General features: G+C 39.8%; 2 protein-coding genes across 2 annotated transcripts; both read right to left on the reverse strand.

The window, feature by feature from the left end:
• Nucleotides 1-698: 698 nt before the first annotated feature.
• FOMMEDRAFT_168971 (uncharacterized protein) lies at nucleotides 699-5,146 on the reverse strand. The gene is made up of 5 exons (XM_007267902.1): nucleotides 4,681-5,146; nucleotides 4,334-4,588; nucleotides 4,034-4,150; nucleotides 1,963-3,970; nucleotides 699-1,760 (listed from the first exon to the last, which is right to left on the reverse strand). Exons 1-5 carry the CDS (start codon nucleotides 4,761-4,763, stop codon nucleotides 1,233-1,235), a joined length of 2,991 nt encoding a protein of 996 aa, XP_007267964.1. The 5' UTR covers nucleotides 4,764-5,146; the 3' UTR covers nucleotides 699-1,232.
• A 2,578-nt stretch (nucleotides 5,147-7,724) lies between these two features.
• FOMMEDRAFT_125074 (ARM repeat-containing protein) lies at nucleotides 7,725-11,123 on the reverse strand. The gene is made up of 7 exons (XM_007267903.1): nucleotides 11,014-11,123; nucleotides 10,433-10,955; nucleotides 9,021-10,362; nucleotides 8,802-8,963; nucleotides 8,505-8,742; nucleotides 7,973-8,444; nucleotides 7,725-7,918 (listed from the first exon to the last, which is right to left on the reverse strand). The coding sequence occupies exons 1-7, from the start codon at nucleotides 11,106-11,108 to the stop codon at nucleotides 7,859-7,861; spliced, it is 2,892 nt and encodes a 963-aa protein (XP_007267965.1). The 5' UTR covers nucleotides 11,109-11,123; the 3' UTR covers nucleotides 7,725-7,858.
• Between the last annotated feature and the right edge of the window lie 4,166 nt (nucleotides 11,124-15,289).

The raw sequence follows: 15,289 nt of genomic DNA on the forward strand, positions 1-15,289 counted from the left end.
CTTAGAGTATCTCATGCGCCTCCACCAACGTAATTCTTCGAAACAGCAGCGGATGGCTCTGCCAATTACTCAACCAGAAGTACGGCAATCAACAGGTCGAAATTCATTGAATAACCAGTTAAAGGTAAATATGCTAACGGTTATATCGGACAATTAAAAAATAAAGCAAGTCAATGTGCCTTGTGAAAATCACGGAGAGGTTAAATCTAGCTGGGCGGTCGAGGAGGGACATACAGTCCGAAAAGATTGTGGCGTTCAATCAAGAGAGAAATGAAATACTTATAAATTATGTCAGCAGTAAATATATCCTTTTGCGTATGCGACATGATAGACACTCCCCCCCCAACCCAAGAAAGTGCAGCTGCAAGATTTGGTTGTAGCTCGCATGGATTACGTATGCTACATCTTCGTATTACGCATTGAAAATTTGAAATGGAGCAAGATAGATATACAATGGTAAGATGAACCTCCGAAATGAAAAGATGCAATGAAACTCATGAAATAGTGTCGGGATGCTTACAGAAGCATCTTGCAAAGTTGGCCGGTGACTGCGCAACTTACTGTACTTTCTCATCAGTTTCTCTGTTGGCCGACATCAAATACATTTCCAGGTGGAGACTCAAGTTGGTAGTGGTGATATTTCCCCAACGTCACAGTCCTCAAGTTTCATCTATAGCACTTTGTGGGGGTGTTCTTACAAGTCAAATCCTATCAGAGTCACGGTGTCTTGTCTACAAGAGATATATCACTCACAGACATCAGGTATGACAATGAGTGCAAAAAATCAAAAACAAATGCAAAGCAGGAAAAATCTTGAGGAAAAAGAAGAGGTAAATCAAACAAACAAACAGTGTAATATAAGAAGTAAGAACTACACAGTGAAAGAGCAATACTATCTGGGGCAATACAACAAAATCTGATTAAGTATGTCAAATCCTCCACAAGAAAAAAGAACGACAGAGTGTCAACTGTATGGGTGACAGGTAAAATATTGAATCGACGGAATAGTGCTGTTTGGAATGCAATGATATGTTGAACGAGTGGTATAGATATTAGGAAGGGAAAGATGTCTTGTACAGATGACGTGCAACAAGTAAATGCAAGTGCGAGATCTCAATTGGGAGACAAGAGTTGTGGGAAACAATGAAGGAGGGGGGAAGGGTCCGCTGCGAATTCGACAAAAGTAAAGGAGCGAGTCGCGCACATATGAAGAGTATGACTGGTACGTAGTTTTAGTCAAGGAACGCAAGTTCACTGAGTCGGCGGCTCTCCTCGTCTTCGATAGCGTGCGCTTCGAGGAGTATACTTCCTCTCGAATGTATGGTCGGGTTTAACGGTTGAACGCGCAGGCCGACACCCGTCCCACTACGCTGGTTTTGAACAGAGTCTTCAGTGCCGGGAGGGAATAGTGAATTGGCGCCGGAAGTGTTTGAACGAGGAGTCGTCGGCACTCCTGGTCCAGTCACCGCTGCAGGCATTGTTGAGGCACGTACTGGTTGTACTCCACGGTCACCACCTAGGAACGATGTTTTCTTGCCAAATGATGAAGAGGGCGGTGGAGCGGATGGTGTCTTATTCGAGGGCCGCGTACTAGCGCCGGTGGCGCTGCCAAGAGCCAGACCTGCCGTTACAGACGTAACAGTCCGTTTTAGGTTTGTGAGAGAAGAAACTGTACGCGGCTTTGCTGACTCTCGAGCGATCCCATTAGTGTTAGCCTTCGACGTGATGCTAGTCGTACTCCCGGGGACAGTAATCATCGGCTTTATTATTGCCAATTACAGGTAAAATACCGAGTGGTTGTGTCGGTGGATGGTGGCAGTCCGAATAGATCGTAATGTTCGGATATGAAAGAGATGAGTAAAGTTAGTAAACGTGATAAGACAAGGTGCCCGTAGTGATATAAACTACAGAAGAGGCGCGAAACGATAGATATTGAATAAGAATTAAGTGTAGGAAACTCACAGGACCGTTTTGCGTAGTACGCCGTCGCCCAAACAATGTGGTCCGCTTTCGTTTATCAGATGCTCCATCGACAGTGACCGGCGTTACAACACTTCCGATTGCAGGGGCTCGAGCTCCTGGAGGTAGCGGTGGAAGTGCCAACCCAGCATTGTGTCCTTCGGACGTCAGATTTGCCAATTCGCCAAACTCCTTCACCCCGGTCACTATAGGTCGGGATTTTGCCTTTTCCTGAACGCCGTTAGCGCCACTAAATGAGGATATAGACTCCTCCGATAGTAAAGCATCTTCTTCGTCTTCAAGTGGTGCATCGAGCACGCGGACTGGACTATGTCCATGACTTGATGTGGTCGGTGTTTGCGGAAATGCAGAACCACTATCTGTAGATGCGCTTGTTGATGTTGTTGGTGAGAGAGCTGGAGGGGATAATGTGAAAGCTTGAGATGGGATGGGAGGCACTGCTTGTTGTTTCTGACTATGAATGCGTGAAATCGATACTTGCGGGGTAGATGGCATAGATGGGGCTGTCGCGGATCTAGGACGAGCACGTTCTCCAAGAAAAGACGCTGATGCTATAGGGGTTGTAGGGGAACAAGGGGAAGCGGGAAGAGGTATCTGTGCAGGCGACAATGGGACGGGTGCTGGGTGCACTTCTCTTCCATCAGACGAGCGCTGAGCGGCTGCAACAGGCTTTTCATCGTTTGTGTTCCCTCTGGCCTTGGGCGTCTCGGACTTCGGCGGTGGCGGTGGAGGTATGTCTTCGGAGCGAGGCGATGAGGGGTTGCTTTGAGCCTTAATTGTGTTAGACGTCGTCAATACTGACCTGGGACTTGTCGGCGACACTGGATGATCATGCTCATTCGCGTTCTCCCTTCGCGGAGTCGTCGAACCAGATGACGCTGGAGCGCTTGAAGGAGCAGTGGCAACTGGGAAACGCCATGCACCAAGTGCAGCTTTATCCGTCTCCTTTGACTCTGAGGTATCTCCCTTCAAATTCTGCTCATACGGATTTTCGTTCTTTGTCGAAACCGGTGAAAAAGCATTGCCATCAGAGATGCCCTCTTTCTTTGGCGACGCGGCTATTGCTGGAGCAAGAGGAGGCTTGTAAGTAGTCCCTTGCTCGGCATCACGATCAGAGACGCCCTCCTTCTTTGACGGTGAGACTATCGCCGTACTATCCTGCTTCGCGTTCTTCGTTTCCTCTCTTTCTTCGTTATTCTCGGAAGATTGGGGTACGTCACCTTTTGATACTTCCTTCAATGACACTTCCTTTGCGCACTGGTTCCTCACCCGCCATTCTCGGATGACTGCCTCCGCAGCACTTAGCCCGCCCTCTCCTTCCTGCTTAACCTCCTTTACTTCGGCATAACTACCTTCATCGCTCCATCCATCCTTCTGGATTCCGTCTTTTGCAAAAGGATCGAAGGACTTCCCGTTCTGCAACATCGGCGCGACAGAATACCTCCGGCTGGCAGGAAGGAGGCCGACTTCCGCAAGCGCAGCAGCGCGGCGAGCATCAGTCGCACGCTGTTCCTCTCGAGCTTTCTCGGCCTTTCGCTCTGCTCGCTTTTCCTTCTCCGCGCGCACTGCGAGTGCCAGGCGCGCGTTGAGACTCTGGAGCTGGCCGGTTTGTTGGGGCCGAGGCCGGGGTTGCGGCGCTGGCGGTGGCGGCACTTGCGACGATCTTGTCGGAGTGTCTGGGATAGACGGTGACGTCCGGGCCGGTGTTAGAGCGGGGGTTAGGCTCGAATTTGAATTTGGAGGGAGGCTGGTTTCGTGCACATCTTCCTTTGTTAGCAATTCGTGCTGAGTGGGAAGGGTTGTGAGGGGTTTTGCCGTTGCTGCTTCTTCGGTAGGAGTTGTGGCAGGCGAAGGGCGAGGTGACGGTGACGAACGTGTACTCGCCAAACGTGTTGCGAGACGTTTGAACATTCCCGATTTTGCTGGCTGTGGCAGCGGAGCTGCTGGAACTTGTTCTGGAATACGACTATGTGAAGATGTTTGTGTATATCTGTGCAAAGTCCGCATATGTTCAGCTTGACAGTCGTGCAGCAGAAATAATCAGGAACCCTACGAAGCAGAAGCACTTTCTCCGAACTCCTGACCGGTAGCCTGGTTTGGCGTTTCGTGGAGGATAACTTCCTCTTTAGCTCCAATGGGCGGTTTGGGCCGTGAGATGGAATTGGGAAGTCTGAACGACAGAGAAGTAAGCAGGGACATCGGTGTTAAGGAAAATGTAAACGAGTGGAATTAATTTCTCGAAAAGAGTGTGAATAAAGAGCGTTGATATGATGGAAAGGCAGTTTGGTAGAAGAGATGAAGAGATGGAGGTCTGCATTTAATACGTTCTTAAAGTAAGGGAAACCGAACTGACGCGCTCGTTTTCACTGGTATGCCCGCACCCATCGCAGAAGTACTTGTTTTGTTTAACGTGTCCCCAGCAGACTTGCGTGGAGCACTAGTTGACACTTGCGTCGGTGCTACAGTGGGTTGACGCGCAGACCACAAAGCCTGAGTGGGCAGAGGTGGAAGAGGACCAGAAGGCGGCGGAGACGTTGGCGCTGAGCGAGAAGTAGAAGATGAGCTGGCAGCCGTAGCGGTGGTGCGTGTCGTGTCAGATTTATGAGACCTATGAACGATGGATACAGCATATTATTAGTATTTTGAGATGCCCCCAGACGTGCGGAAGAGAAGAAACGCGTGCAGTGCACAACGACGTACGCAGAAGCCGGGGCTGTCAGACGATCCTCCGGGTTGGGACGACACGCCTTGATGCTGTCGTTCTGCGTCAAAGGAGAGGGCATGCTATGTAGTGACAGCTTCCGGTTGATGGCTTGCCGGTCAGGAAAGCAGGAGAGGTGAGTCGTGGCTGACGCGCTTCAGAGACAGCAGAGGGCTGGCAGGTAGTCCTAGGAGTGGTACGTCGCAAGCACGACTGGTGGTACGAACGAGAGAGCCTTGGATCAAGACGGACGCAGTTGGACTGAACTTGTGCCCTAGTGTGCCCCTGGCAGAATGCAGAAGGACCGCGTGAAATCAAGATGGATGCTGTAGTGCTTCCGGCTCCCGGTAGAATGGCACTAATACTAATAGTAGTAGCCTGAGTGCATGAATTCCCGAATGATCTTTTATTGCTGTATTCACACGATTATTTCGCATCGACACGTCGACAAGGGAGAGATCGACCAGTTGTCGTCTTGGAAGAAAGCGAAAAGAACACGAAGACAGAGCCATGAGAACAGAGTCTGTCTGGTCTGGCTGGCAGACGGACGAGGCCAGTTGGCGGTTGCAAAGACCCTGGCTCACGCGACCCCCCGCATTTTTGATCCGCGCTGTTCACTCTTTTCCCATCTTATCCCCGGAATATTCTCAAGGAAGGAAAACATTGCATCAAACACAACATTTCGTCTCATCTTTCCCTGCTACCGATTTCTGTGTTTGTCTACAGGTGTATGTCGCGAGTAATCTCTGCAGACGTATATCCTCGACTCCTGACTGCCATCCGCCCGGCGTTCCTGGCCCGCAACTCTCAGTCTGCTCTAGGTCTAGGAAAGTTTCTCCGAATCATTTCAATTACCTTTTCCTGCGTGCGAGAGTCGAGAGCCATGGCCCATCATTACCTGCTGTACTGAGTTTCCAATATCCTCAGTTTCGTTTGCCCTATTAGCACGCACGACGGAACCGGACATTGAGGACAAATAATCTTTCGGCTCCCGCTTGCTTCTTTTTCTTTTCCTATATAGTCGGCTCAAGCTATTAGGTATATGTGTAAATGAATGTTATATGGACAGACCAAACACAATCAGACAATCGAAACAGTCTTGTCATTTAGCCACACAGTCAAGATCATGCAATTCATTCTAATTGACTATACTCATTCTTGCAGAAGAAACAGTACTGTACAGTATAGCATAGCAACAAACTGGTAGGCAATGCAAACAGATAGCTCATCACAGTAAATCAAGTTTTACAGAATTAAGAAACTAGTAGCCAACATGAAAAGCTGTGTCGAGGATGTATCAAAAGAGGTTCGGAAAGAAGCGATTCCTTGGTATGAAAAGGAATGTGTTGCTTACAAAGAGAAAATAGAGAATGATAGAGAACAAGCGAAAGAGTGTATCGAGAACAAAGATGCAGCTAGTCTCAGAGAACTTACTAAAGGCCATGCCGAATTTAAGAAATCAAGAGACCGTGACCATATTAAATATATATAATTAGATTTATACACTTGGTAGAGCACGGATGTTTTGGATAGGCCATATCTGCAGAAACAATTTTAAAATAATGGACATTTATTTGCACTATGGAGATGCTGGTCATTTACGTGCCACAAAATAGTGGAATGCAAGCATAAGAGACCAGTAACAATAAAGTATATTGGTTAAAGCAAATGAAGAGGGTAAATATTTGAACTGTCTTCTTGGACCAGTACATGAATATTAAGAATTGTGGTAGTTATGTCAGTAGTACAACCTAGAGTAAGATTCGTTTTCTTAGCATTGATGTGCTTGAATGGAGTGTACTAGTAGTTGGATAAGCAGACGAATTGTTAAGAAAGGGGAAAGAGGTTATGTGAGAGGCTTAGAGGAATCACACAAAGAGGGGGGATAGTGGACTTGGCTTGCTCTCTTGCAGCTTGCTTCATTGTCTGTTGATTAGTTAGTCTATATATACTATGTAGGTATGTCTCAGATGTAGAATGTATGATGGAAGGTATTCCATCATTGTTTGTCATTACTTGTAATGTAGTTTATATCATCTGAGACATACTCTTGTGTAGTCTCATCTTAACACAAATACACAAGTAAAAAGAAAAATATTGGTGGAGACACACATTGCACCAGTAGTACAAAGTACATTTTACTGCTTTTTGCTTGACAAGTATTGTGAACAATAATGCCGAAAGTCATTCTTCCTTGTGTCATTCGATCCAATTCAGCAGTTTGGAAGCTTCTCTTATCACGGTCCTCCAAGTGTCTAGTGCAAAATTGACCATGTTCTTCTATAAACTGGTCCATCTGCTTAATGAATCCTCTGAACGCTCCTAATCTACGTTGCTTCTTAGTGCATTCTTCTTCAAGTTCCTTGTAGGACGCTTGGAATCCATTTAATTCCTCTTGGAAGTTGGGAGGCTTGCTTTTGCTGTCTCGACTTGAAGGCCGCTTCTGAGTCTGACTCATGGCAACACTGTGTGGATCACGTCTACACTTTGGACAATTGGAGAATATGGTTCATAGGTAGGCTAACTCTACTCTCTTATGTATCACGAGTATAGATGCAAAGTCCGGCAAAGTATTCAGCTGATTAGAAGCATCTTTGCATACTATTAAGAAATTGGTATCATCAGGTTTTAGAGCCACTATACCTATAGTCTTAGCAATGCATTATATTAGACTGGGACGAATTTGCAAAGTAGATTCTTGTATACTTTTTTGCACCTGAGTTCCAGTTTGAGTAATATTTGAATATTACCAGAGTTGGTGAAGCATGCAATTGTACTTTTATACATTTAATTTCTTCATGTATGTATGGTCTGGATTAGGCATTTATTTTATACAAGTCATCAAACAGTGCCTAATCATTACAATCCGAGTTGTGTGAGCCTAGAGCTTGACTTTTCCAGCTGTGCATTCAGTTCTCGCAAATAAAGCCTGACTAAGATCAGGAGGCACATTTTTTTATGGTACGTACAAAGTAGCAATAAGTTATCTGTTCCTTTCCTTGAACTCGTTATCTATTCAGTTCCTTCTTCGTTCGTCTTCCACAATGCACATTAAATAAATTAGAAGCATGCTAAAAGAGGATTCTACATCTCACATTACATAGTCTACTGTATCCTACCTGCCTACGCTAGTATGGTATGAAAGCAATATCAAAGCATAGTACGTCAATATTATTATCAGTCTGTATCGTCCGAATCTCCACGGATTCCAAGCTCCCTCACGCTGCTCACGGCAACCTGTGATCTAGACGTGAATAATAATCCTGTTTACACAGTAGAAAAGGGACGCACGAGTAACGGATGCGAAGAATCAAAAAGTTTTAAGAGCTTTCCGATATCGTCCAACGCAAAGTCCTCCAGCTCTTCTAATAATGCAACGTCCTCGCGCTCCTCTGCCACTTCTTCTGCGCTCACACGGCCTTCGCGTGGCGAGCCCTCGTCGCCAGAGCCGACACCAATCTTAAAACGACGCATACGTGCTTTGCGCTTGTCTGCAAGTTCTTGTAATTGGTGTCTCGCCGCATTGAGTATACCCTCGCGAATGTCTTGCGGTAAGGCATCTGCGGGTGCTGTGCCTGGTTCGCTCCCTGCCCCGCCGCCAGCAACACGCACACAATCTGCGATACATCGGAAGAGAGAAGCTAGGAAGGAAGCGTCCGCTTCTGCACGTGCAACGCTTATGAGCTGAGCGAAGACGGCATGTAACATCTGCGGTGTCAGTGTTCCGGACTGTTTACCACAGACCAACAAAACGGGTATGACTCTGATTATGCAGAAGGGAAGGTTAATACGGATTTCCGCAAAATGGGCTAAACAGACGTACACAGCACATGCTTCCCTTACACCCTCGTGGAAAAGAAACTTGAGTGATGGAAGGACGAGCTCTAGTGACTGCGGAAGGTACGGGGCAAAACGTGCTCCAAGCGTGGAAACGTAAACGACGAGCGTCTCGAATGCTTGACACTTTTCCTCGATGGCACTCGTCCTAATACCAACTTGCTGACCATCGAGAGACATTGTTTCCCACCCTTCGCGTTCTACTGGGACACCTTCATCGTCATCTGTGCCAATGCATTAATCTCTCTTATAATGCAAAGAGGTATGTTTTACTAAAGCTTACCCCATACGGATACGTCGGCCTTTGCACTAGCTGCGTGTAATAAGGGAGGCATTACAATAGGAAGATATGGTTCGAATTCGGGTCCTAAAGCCTGACAAACTTTTGCCCATGTTGCGATGAGATAGTGATTTAGCATGGTATCAGCGGGGTCGACCGGACTGTCTGTACGATAATCTGAAGGTCAAAGTCTTTTTCTCTGAAATATGTCTCTGTACATACTTTGTATCTGCATCAGCAATTCTATGAACTCCACCGAATCAGGTCTGAATGTCTCTCGTCCGACAGCAATTGCAATTAGACCAGCGCACTCCATTGCCTTCCATCGGAGTTTGCGATGTTCACCCGTATTCCCTGCATTTCTCAAGACGTTCATGAGAAGAGGCATAATGCTCTTGTAATGCCTCCCAAAGTCATCCTCGCTTGCATCAGCAACCATGGCAAGCGTGGTAACGGCTTGTTCTTGCACATAGCTTTTCACCTTGCCATTAACGGGAGAAACTTGAGGTTCGAGTAAACGGAGGAGTGCAGCGACAAGAGCGTCGAGGTAAGGAAGAAGCGTTGCATGAGCGACTCCTTCGCAAACGTTGATAAGAGCTGCTGCTGCATGGGAATGTACGCGCGGCTCTGGAGCGTTGAGGGTCCTCAGTAGCGCACCAAAAACCTCTGCGTGATGTCGTTCTTGGATGACGTCCTCAAGGTCCGTACACAATTGACCAATGCACTGGCATGCTGCATATCGTACGCGGGGATGCGGATCGCCGAATGCATTTGTGACAAGTGCTATAACTCGGGCGAGTTCACTTTCAACGACACGAGCACCACCCTCGCCCATTGAGGCAATCGCCATTAATGCTCCGTGTCGTAGGCGCCAATCATGACTAGCAAGCATGCCGGGTATGAATTGGAACGCAAGCGCAAGGATAGGAGCTCCTGAGAAAGCACACGAGAGACGGTCAAGAGCCTGCTCAAACACATGCGGATATGTCGCATCGGTTGGATCATCGGTCGGGTCTGCGTCGAGCCAAGCTGCGAGAGTGTCTTCATCATCCGGTATCTCGGCGATGCCTTCGAGACAAGCACGAACGAGCGCGGGAAGCCAGCCGTCAATGCGCCTTGCGAGTGATGGACGCGCTTCGCTTAGCGACACCATCAATTCAAGCGCTGCACGCCGTGTTTCCTCCCTTTCTTCATCCTCGTCATCATCCGAATGGTCATCAGCCTGCTTGGATGCTGGCGGGAACTGGAAAACACTACTAGCCCCGCCATTACCATTCGGAAATGGTCGCGCAACGGTAGGCGTCGGGCCGGCATCATATTCCTTTTTGTTGAGGATGATTCCGGGCAGAAAGCGAAGGAGGTCGTTAAGGTGGGGAGCGAAGAGAGTTGGATGTGTCCCGGCCAGCGGAGTGAGCGCGTTTAGGAACCTTGTTGTGTGACTCGGCGGGGCTGCGGGGAGAGTCGCAAGTGCACGCCCCAGCAGTGTTGTGTGAGCTGTCGACGGAGACAGTGGCGAAGCCAAGCTAAGAGAAGCGATAGTTGCCTTGAGCGCAGCCAAACGAACCTTGTAGGACAATCGTCATGATAAGTCGGTCACAGATCGATAGCATATACTAGCCCGAACTATTGCTCACCTCGACAGAACTATCCGCTAAGCCACGAACAAATATTTCCGACGGTACATCTGCTGCAAGGACCTGACATCGCTCCAATATCCTGTATGCACATTCTTTTGCACTTGGAGTACCTCCGATAGCCCGAAAGACGGTTCCTTGAAGAGCTGGCCACGGGCGTCCTCGTTGAAAGGAGGCATTTGCGAGATCGGTGACAGTATCTGCAGCCTTGGTTTTGACATTGTGGGTCTGCTCTGTGATTAGCGCATGCAACGCAGTACGCTCCAAGGCGTCGCGCGTTTGCTCTGAGAGGTGATCATAGAGGGTGAGGCGTGGGCCAGCTGGGCCAGAAGACGAGGAAGCGCTGGGAGATGAAGGATGAGTGTTCGGAAGAGACTGAGGTGGGCGAAAGAGCAAGCGACGGAGGAGAATGAGAGCAAAGGCGCGCATCTGCTCATCCGGGGCCGTTGTCGTGAAGTTGGCCAGAGCGAGAATGTACAGCTCTGGCGTCTGTGCAAGCCTTTCATCAACAACCTTCTCTGCACTGAGAGGCAGCACTAGTAAGTACATGGCAGCAGAATTGCAGCCAAGCGGAGACATACTTTGAACGGATTTCATTGTCGCCGAGGACGAGATTGGCGAGGATCTGGGTGAGCTCGTCGGAGACGTGCTGAGGGACGTTGAGGGACGCATCCATGGCGAGGCGAGGCAACGGAGGAGTGTAGAGAGCGTCGAGTGCAAGTCGATCACAACAACGACAAAAAAGTTGGCACGCACTGTCCTAATGATAATGATCTCCCACGATTGCATACTATACACATATAAGTAAAGGTTGTTCCTTTAAACACTAATTTAGTTTTCCCTTGTATTTCTTTCTACATTAAAAATTTACTAAAAAAAATTATGTATATAATGATTATATAGACAATACTATATGCCTGAATTCTTCTAAACTATTAAGTACTGTAAAAAAATTAATATACTGTTAAAATACTCTAACTAGTTAATTTGAATATTTCCTCTATTATTATTTACTATAACTTCTGTAAAATAAAATAAAATAATAATTAAAAACTATAACATTTTATCTATAAAATGTTAGTTTTATAATTTATAAAAATTAAAAAATAAATATTTTATTAAATTTATAAATTAATAAGTTAAAAAGTTGTATTTAATGTATTTAACTTATAATTAAATATATAAGCCTATTTAACAGCTTACAACAGTTTCTATACAGTTTTACATTTGTTCTAGTATAGAACTGTGTTTCTTATATATAAATTCTTATAATAGTTTACTAAGTTATATATTTTCTCTTTTATACTTGTATTAAGTCTTCTTTTTATTATAACTACTTTTTCTACATTTCTAAATATATACTATCTCCTTTTGTCTTTCTTTTTAAGTATATATTATATTACCCTTTTATTCCCTCTTTTATTTTCCCCTTTAAGTATAAACTATTTTCTTAATATATATAGTTAGTATTTTTTACCTTTATTATATTAGTTTATATTCTTAACTATAATAAAGGTAAGTTCTTTATTTATATATGTATAAGTTTATTATTAGTAATAGTATAAAGAGAACTTAAAGGTTTAGTAAAGGAATCTAAACTATAATTATCTTATATAATAGAAATATAGAATATAAGTATTAGAATATAGTTAGAACTTATAAAATAAATAGAGAGAAAGAGTAAAATAAGAGTAGAATATATAGAGTAAGTTTAAGAGTATAAAACTATTTAGAGTAAATAAGATTAAAACTATTAAACTAGTTTAATCTTATATACTTATATATACTAAACTATATAAGAGTATTTAGAAAATATAAGTTATTAAGAATAATAAGTTATAAAGAATAAAAGAAAAGAAGGTTAAAGAGAAAAGTATAAAGAATAAAGAAGTAATTAAAGAAACAGAATAATAAAGTAAGAAAGAGTAGTAGTAAGAGTTAGTTTATATATAGTTTATAAATAGTACTTTTAAAAGATAAAAGTTTTAAGTTCTAGTATAAAAAAGTATAAAACTCTTAAAACTAAAAGTATAAAAGTAGAGAACTATAATATTACTCTCTCTTTAAAACTATTTATTCTAATTAGTAAACATTAGACTTAGTTAATAGTTTAAATATAAGTTAGAATAGTAGAGTTTAAAAATTTATAAAATAGAGTTAGTATAAAATACTTAAATAAAGTTAATAAAAGTCTTAAATTATTTTAGTAGTATAAGTAAGATTCTTAACAAGTTCTTAAGTATATTTTTTAACTAAGTACTCTTTCTAATAAATAAAGAACTTAAGCTTTTTATATACTAACTTAGTATTTATTATATACTCTACTTTATATTTTAGTTTAAAACTAATAAGTTTTAGTATTTAAAAAACATACTATAAGAGGTCTAATTAGAGAGTGTACAAAACTCTTATAGTCTCTCTAATTAAGTATCTTTTAAACTTTTCTTTCTAACTATATTTAATACTAAACTTAAATAATAATAAAAATTCTAAGTCAAAATAAAATAAAATAAAATAAGTATACTAAGTACTTTATATAGTAACTATACTCTTCCTACTTATTATACTTTGAGTTTACTGTCTTATATAGTAAGTATACACTTTCCTCTATATTTTACTTAATTTTTAATTAAATTTCTTTATTATTCCTTTAAAATTAATGTAAATTTAGTTAAAACTCATTTATAACACAAATACAATATTAAATGTGTTAATTACTTATGTATTTGTATACTATTTAATAATAAAAAATATAACAGTTTCCTCTAACTAAGATTTATAATACTCTAAACTCTTAATATTATAATAATAGTAAAGCTTATATATTTATAGTATATTTAAGAATTAAGTCTATATAATATATATAAAGAAAGTTATACTATACTTTATATACATAATTTTATAGTCTTATATTTATATAACTATAAAAGTTATTAATATAAGAGTAACTTTTTTAAATAAGTGTAGATTAGTATTAAATTATTATAAAATATAAAAGGTTTAAAATAAGGAGGTAAATTGTTATTAAGAGTATAGTACAAATATTAGAGTCTATATATTTTTACTATATGTTAGTTGTTTTATATAATACTAGAACATATTAGAAGGTATTATATAATAGTATAATTTTACAAAGTTATAAAGTTGTAACTCTTGTATTTGTTAAAATATTATATATATTATAGTTTTCTACTCTCTTACTTTTAGTTTTAAGAGTTTTACACTCTTTTATACTAGAACTCAGAACTTCTATACTTTAAAAGTACTGTTTATAAACTATATATGTGTTAACTCTTACTACTACTCTTTCTTACTTTATTATTCTATTTCTTTAACTACTCTTTTATTTTTTATTCTATTCCTTTAATTACTCTTTTATTCTTTATATTTTTATTTTTAACATTCCTTTCTTTTATTCTTTATAGTTTATTATTCTTAATAGTTTATACTCTCTAAGTACTCTTATATAATTTAGTATATATAAGTATATAAAATTAAACTAGTTTTATAATTTTAATCTTATTTACTCTAAATAGTTTTTTACTCTTAAACTTACTCTATATACTTTACTCTTATTTTACTCTTTCTCTCTACCTGTTTTACAAGTTCTAACTATATTTTAATACTTATGTTTTATATTTTTATTATATAAAATAGTTATAACCTAAGTTCTCTTACTAAACTTTTAAGTCCTCTTTATACTATTACTAACATTAAATTAAAACTACTTATTACTACTTTATAACTCTCTTACATTTTAAGTATTAGTATTTACTATTATGTTAATCTCTTTTTTTGTTTTAACTCTTTTATATTTTTAAATTTTAAACTTTCTAAACTTTTTTAAACTTTTACTACTCTTCTTTTAATTATTACTCTTTTTAGTTTAATACTAATTCTTTTATAGTATAAATATAAACTCTCTTATACTAACTATTACTCTTACTATCTTACTAGATTAGTAATTATAAGTAGAGTTAGCTTAATATATATAAACCTTTATTTAAGAGACTTTTACTAATTATATACTTTTAACCTTTTTAAAATCTGTTTTAATTGTTTTAAAAATTGTAATCTGTTTTAGAAAGAAAATATATATAGTTTACTCTTTAAACTTTAATAAATAGTACTTTAAGAACTTTTAGTATTAAGTCAAACTATATATAACTATTATTTTAACTAATTTATTCTTAAATCTTAATTGTATTTTATTTATTCTTTCCTTTATAAAGAAAGGTAATATAGTTACTTAAACTTAAAACTAAATTAAAAACTATTAGATTAGAAACTTAATCTAACTTTAGAATAATAAGTTATATTTAGAATTTATAAAGTAATTTTGTACTTTCTTTATTAATTTAAATAAAAAGTATAATATATAAAACAAGTTTGTATTTTTATAATAAAGTAAACATTTTATTAATACTTTCTTTTAAAAGTTTAATATTTTAGTTTAAAAGATAGAATTTATACTTAAGTTAAAAAATATTCTTATTAGAATATTTAAAAAAGCTCTTTACTTAAAACTAGTTAATAAGATTCTTAGAATAATATTAAAACTAATTATTTATACTAAATAAAAAATATATACTATTTTCTTTAACTAAATTATAACTTAAATATATTAAGTTTATATAAAGTATTTATATATATGTTTAACTCTAACAGTTTTAAACTCTTAAATTAATCTGTTTATAATTTATAATTAATTTATTTTAATAAACATTAAAAAAGTTTAAAAGTAAAAAGTATATTTTACTTATAAAAAGTTAGAGTATTAAATTAAAAACTGTTTATAAAAGTAATAGTATATTTATTAAGTTATTAGAGTAATAATAAGTAACAAGTAGAATTTAT

This window comes from Fomitiporia mediterranea (assembly GCF_000271605.1).
Source record: "Fomitiporia mediterranea MF3/22 unplaced genomic scaffold FOMMEscaffold_7, whole genome shotgun sequence".
Classification (NCBI taxonomy): Eukaryota; Fungi; Basidiomycota; class Agaricomycetes; order Hymenochaetales; family Hymenochaetaceae; genus Fomitiporia; species Fomitiporia mediterranea.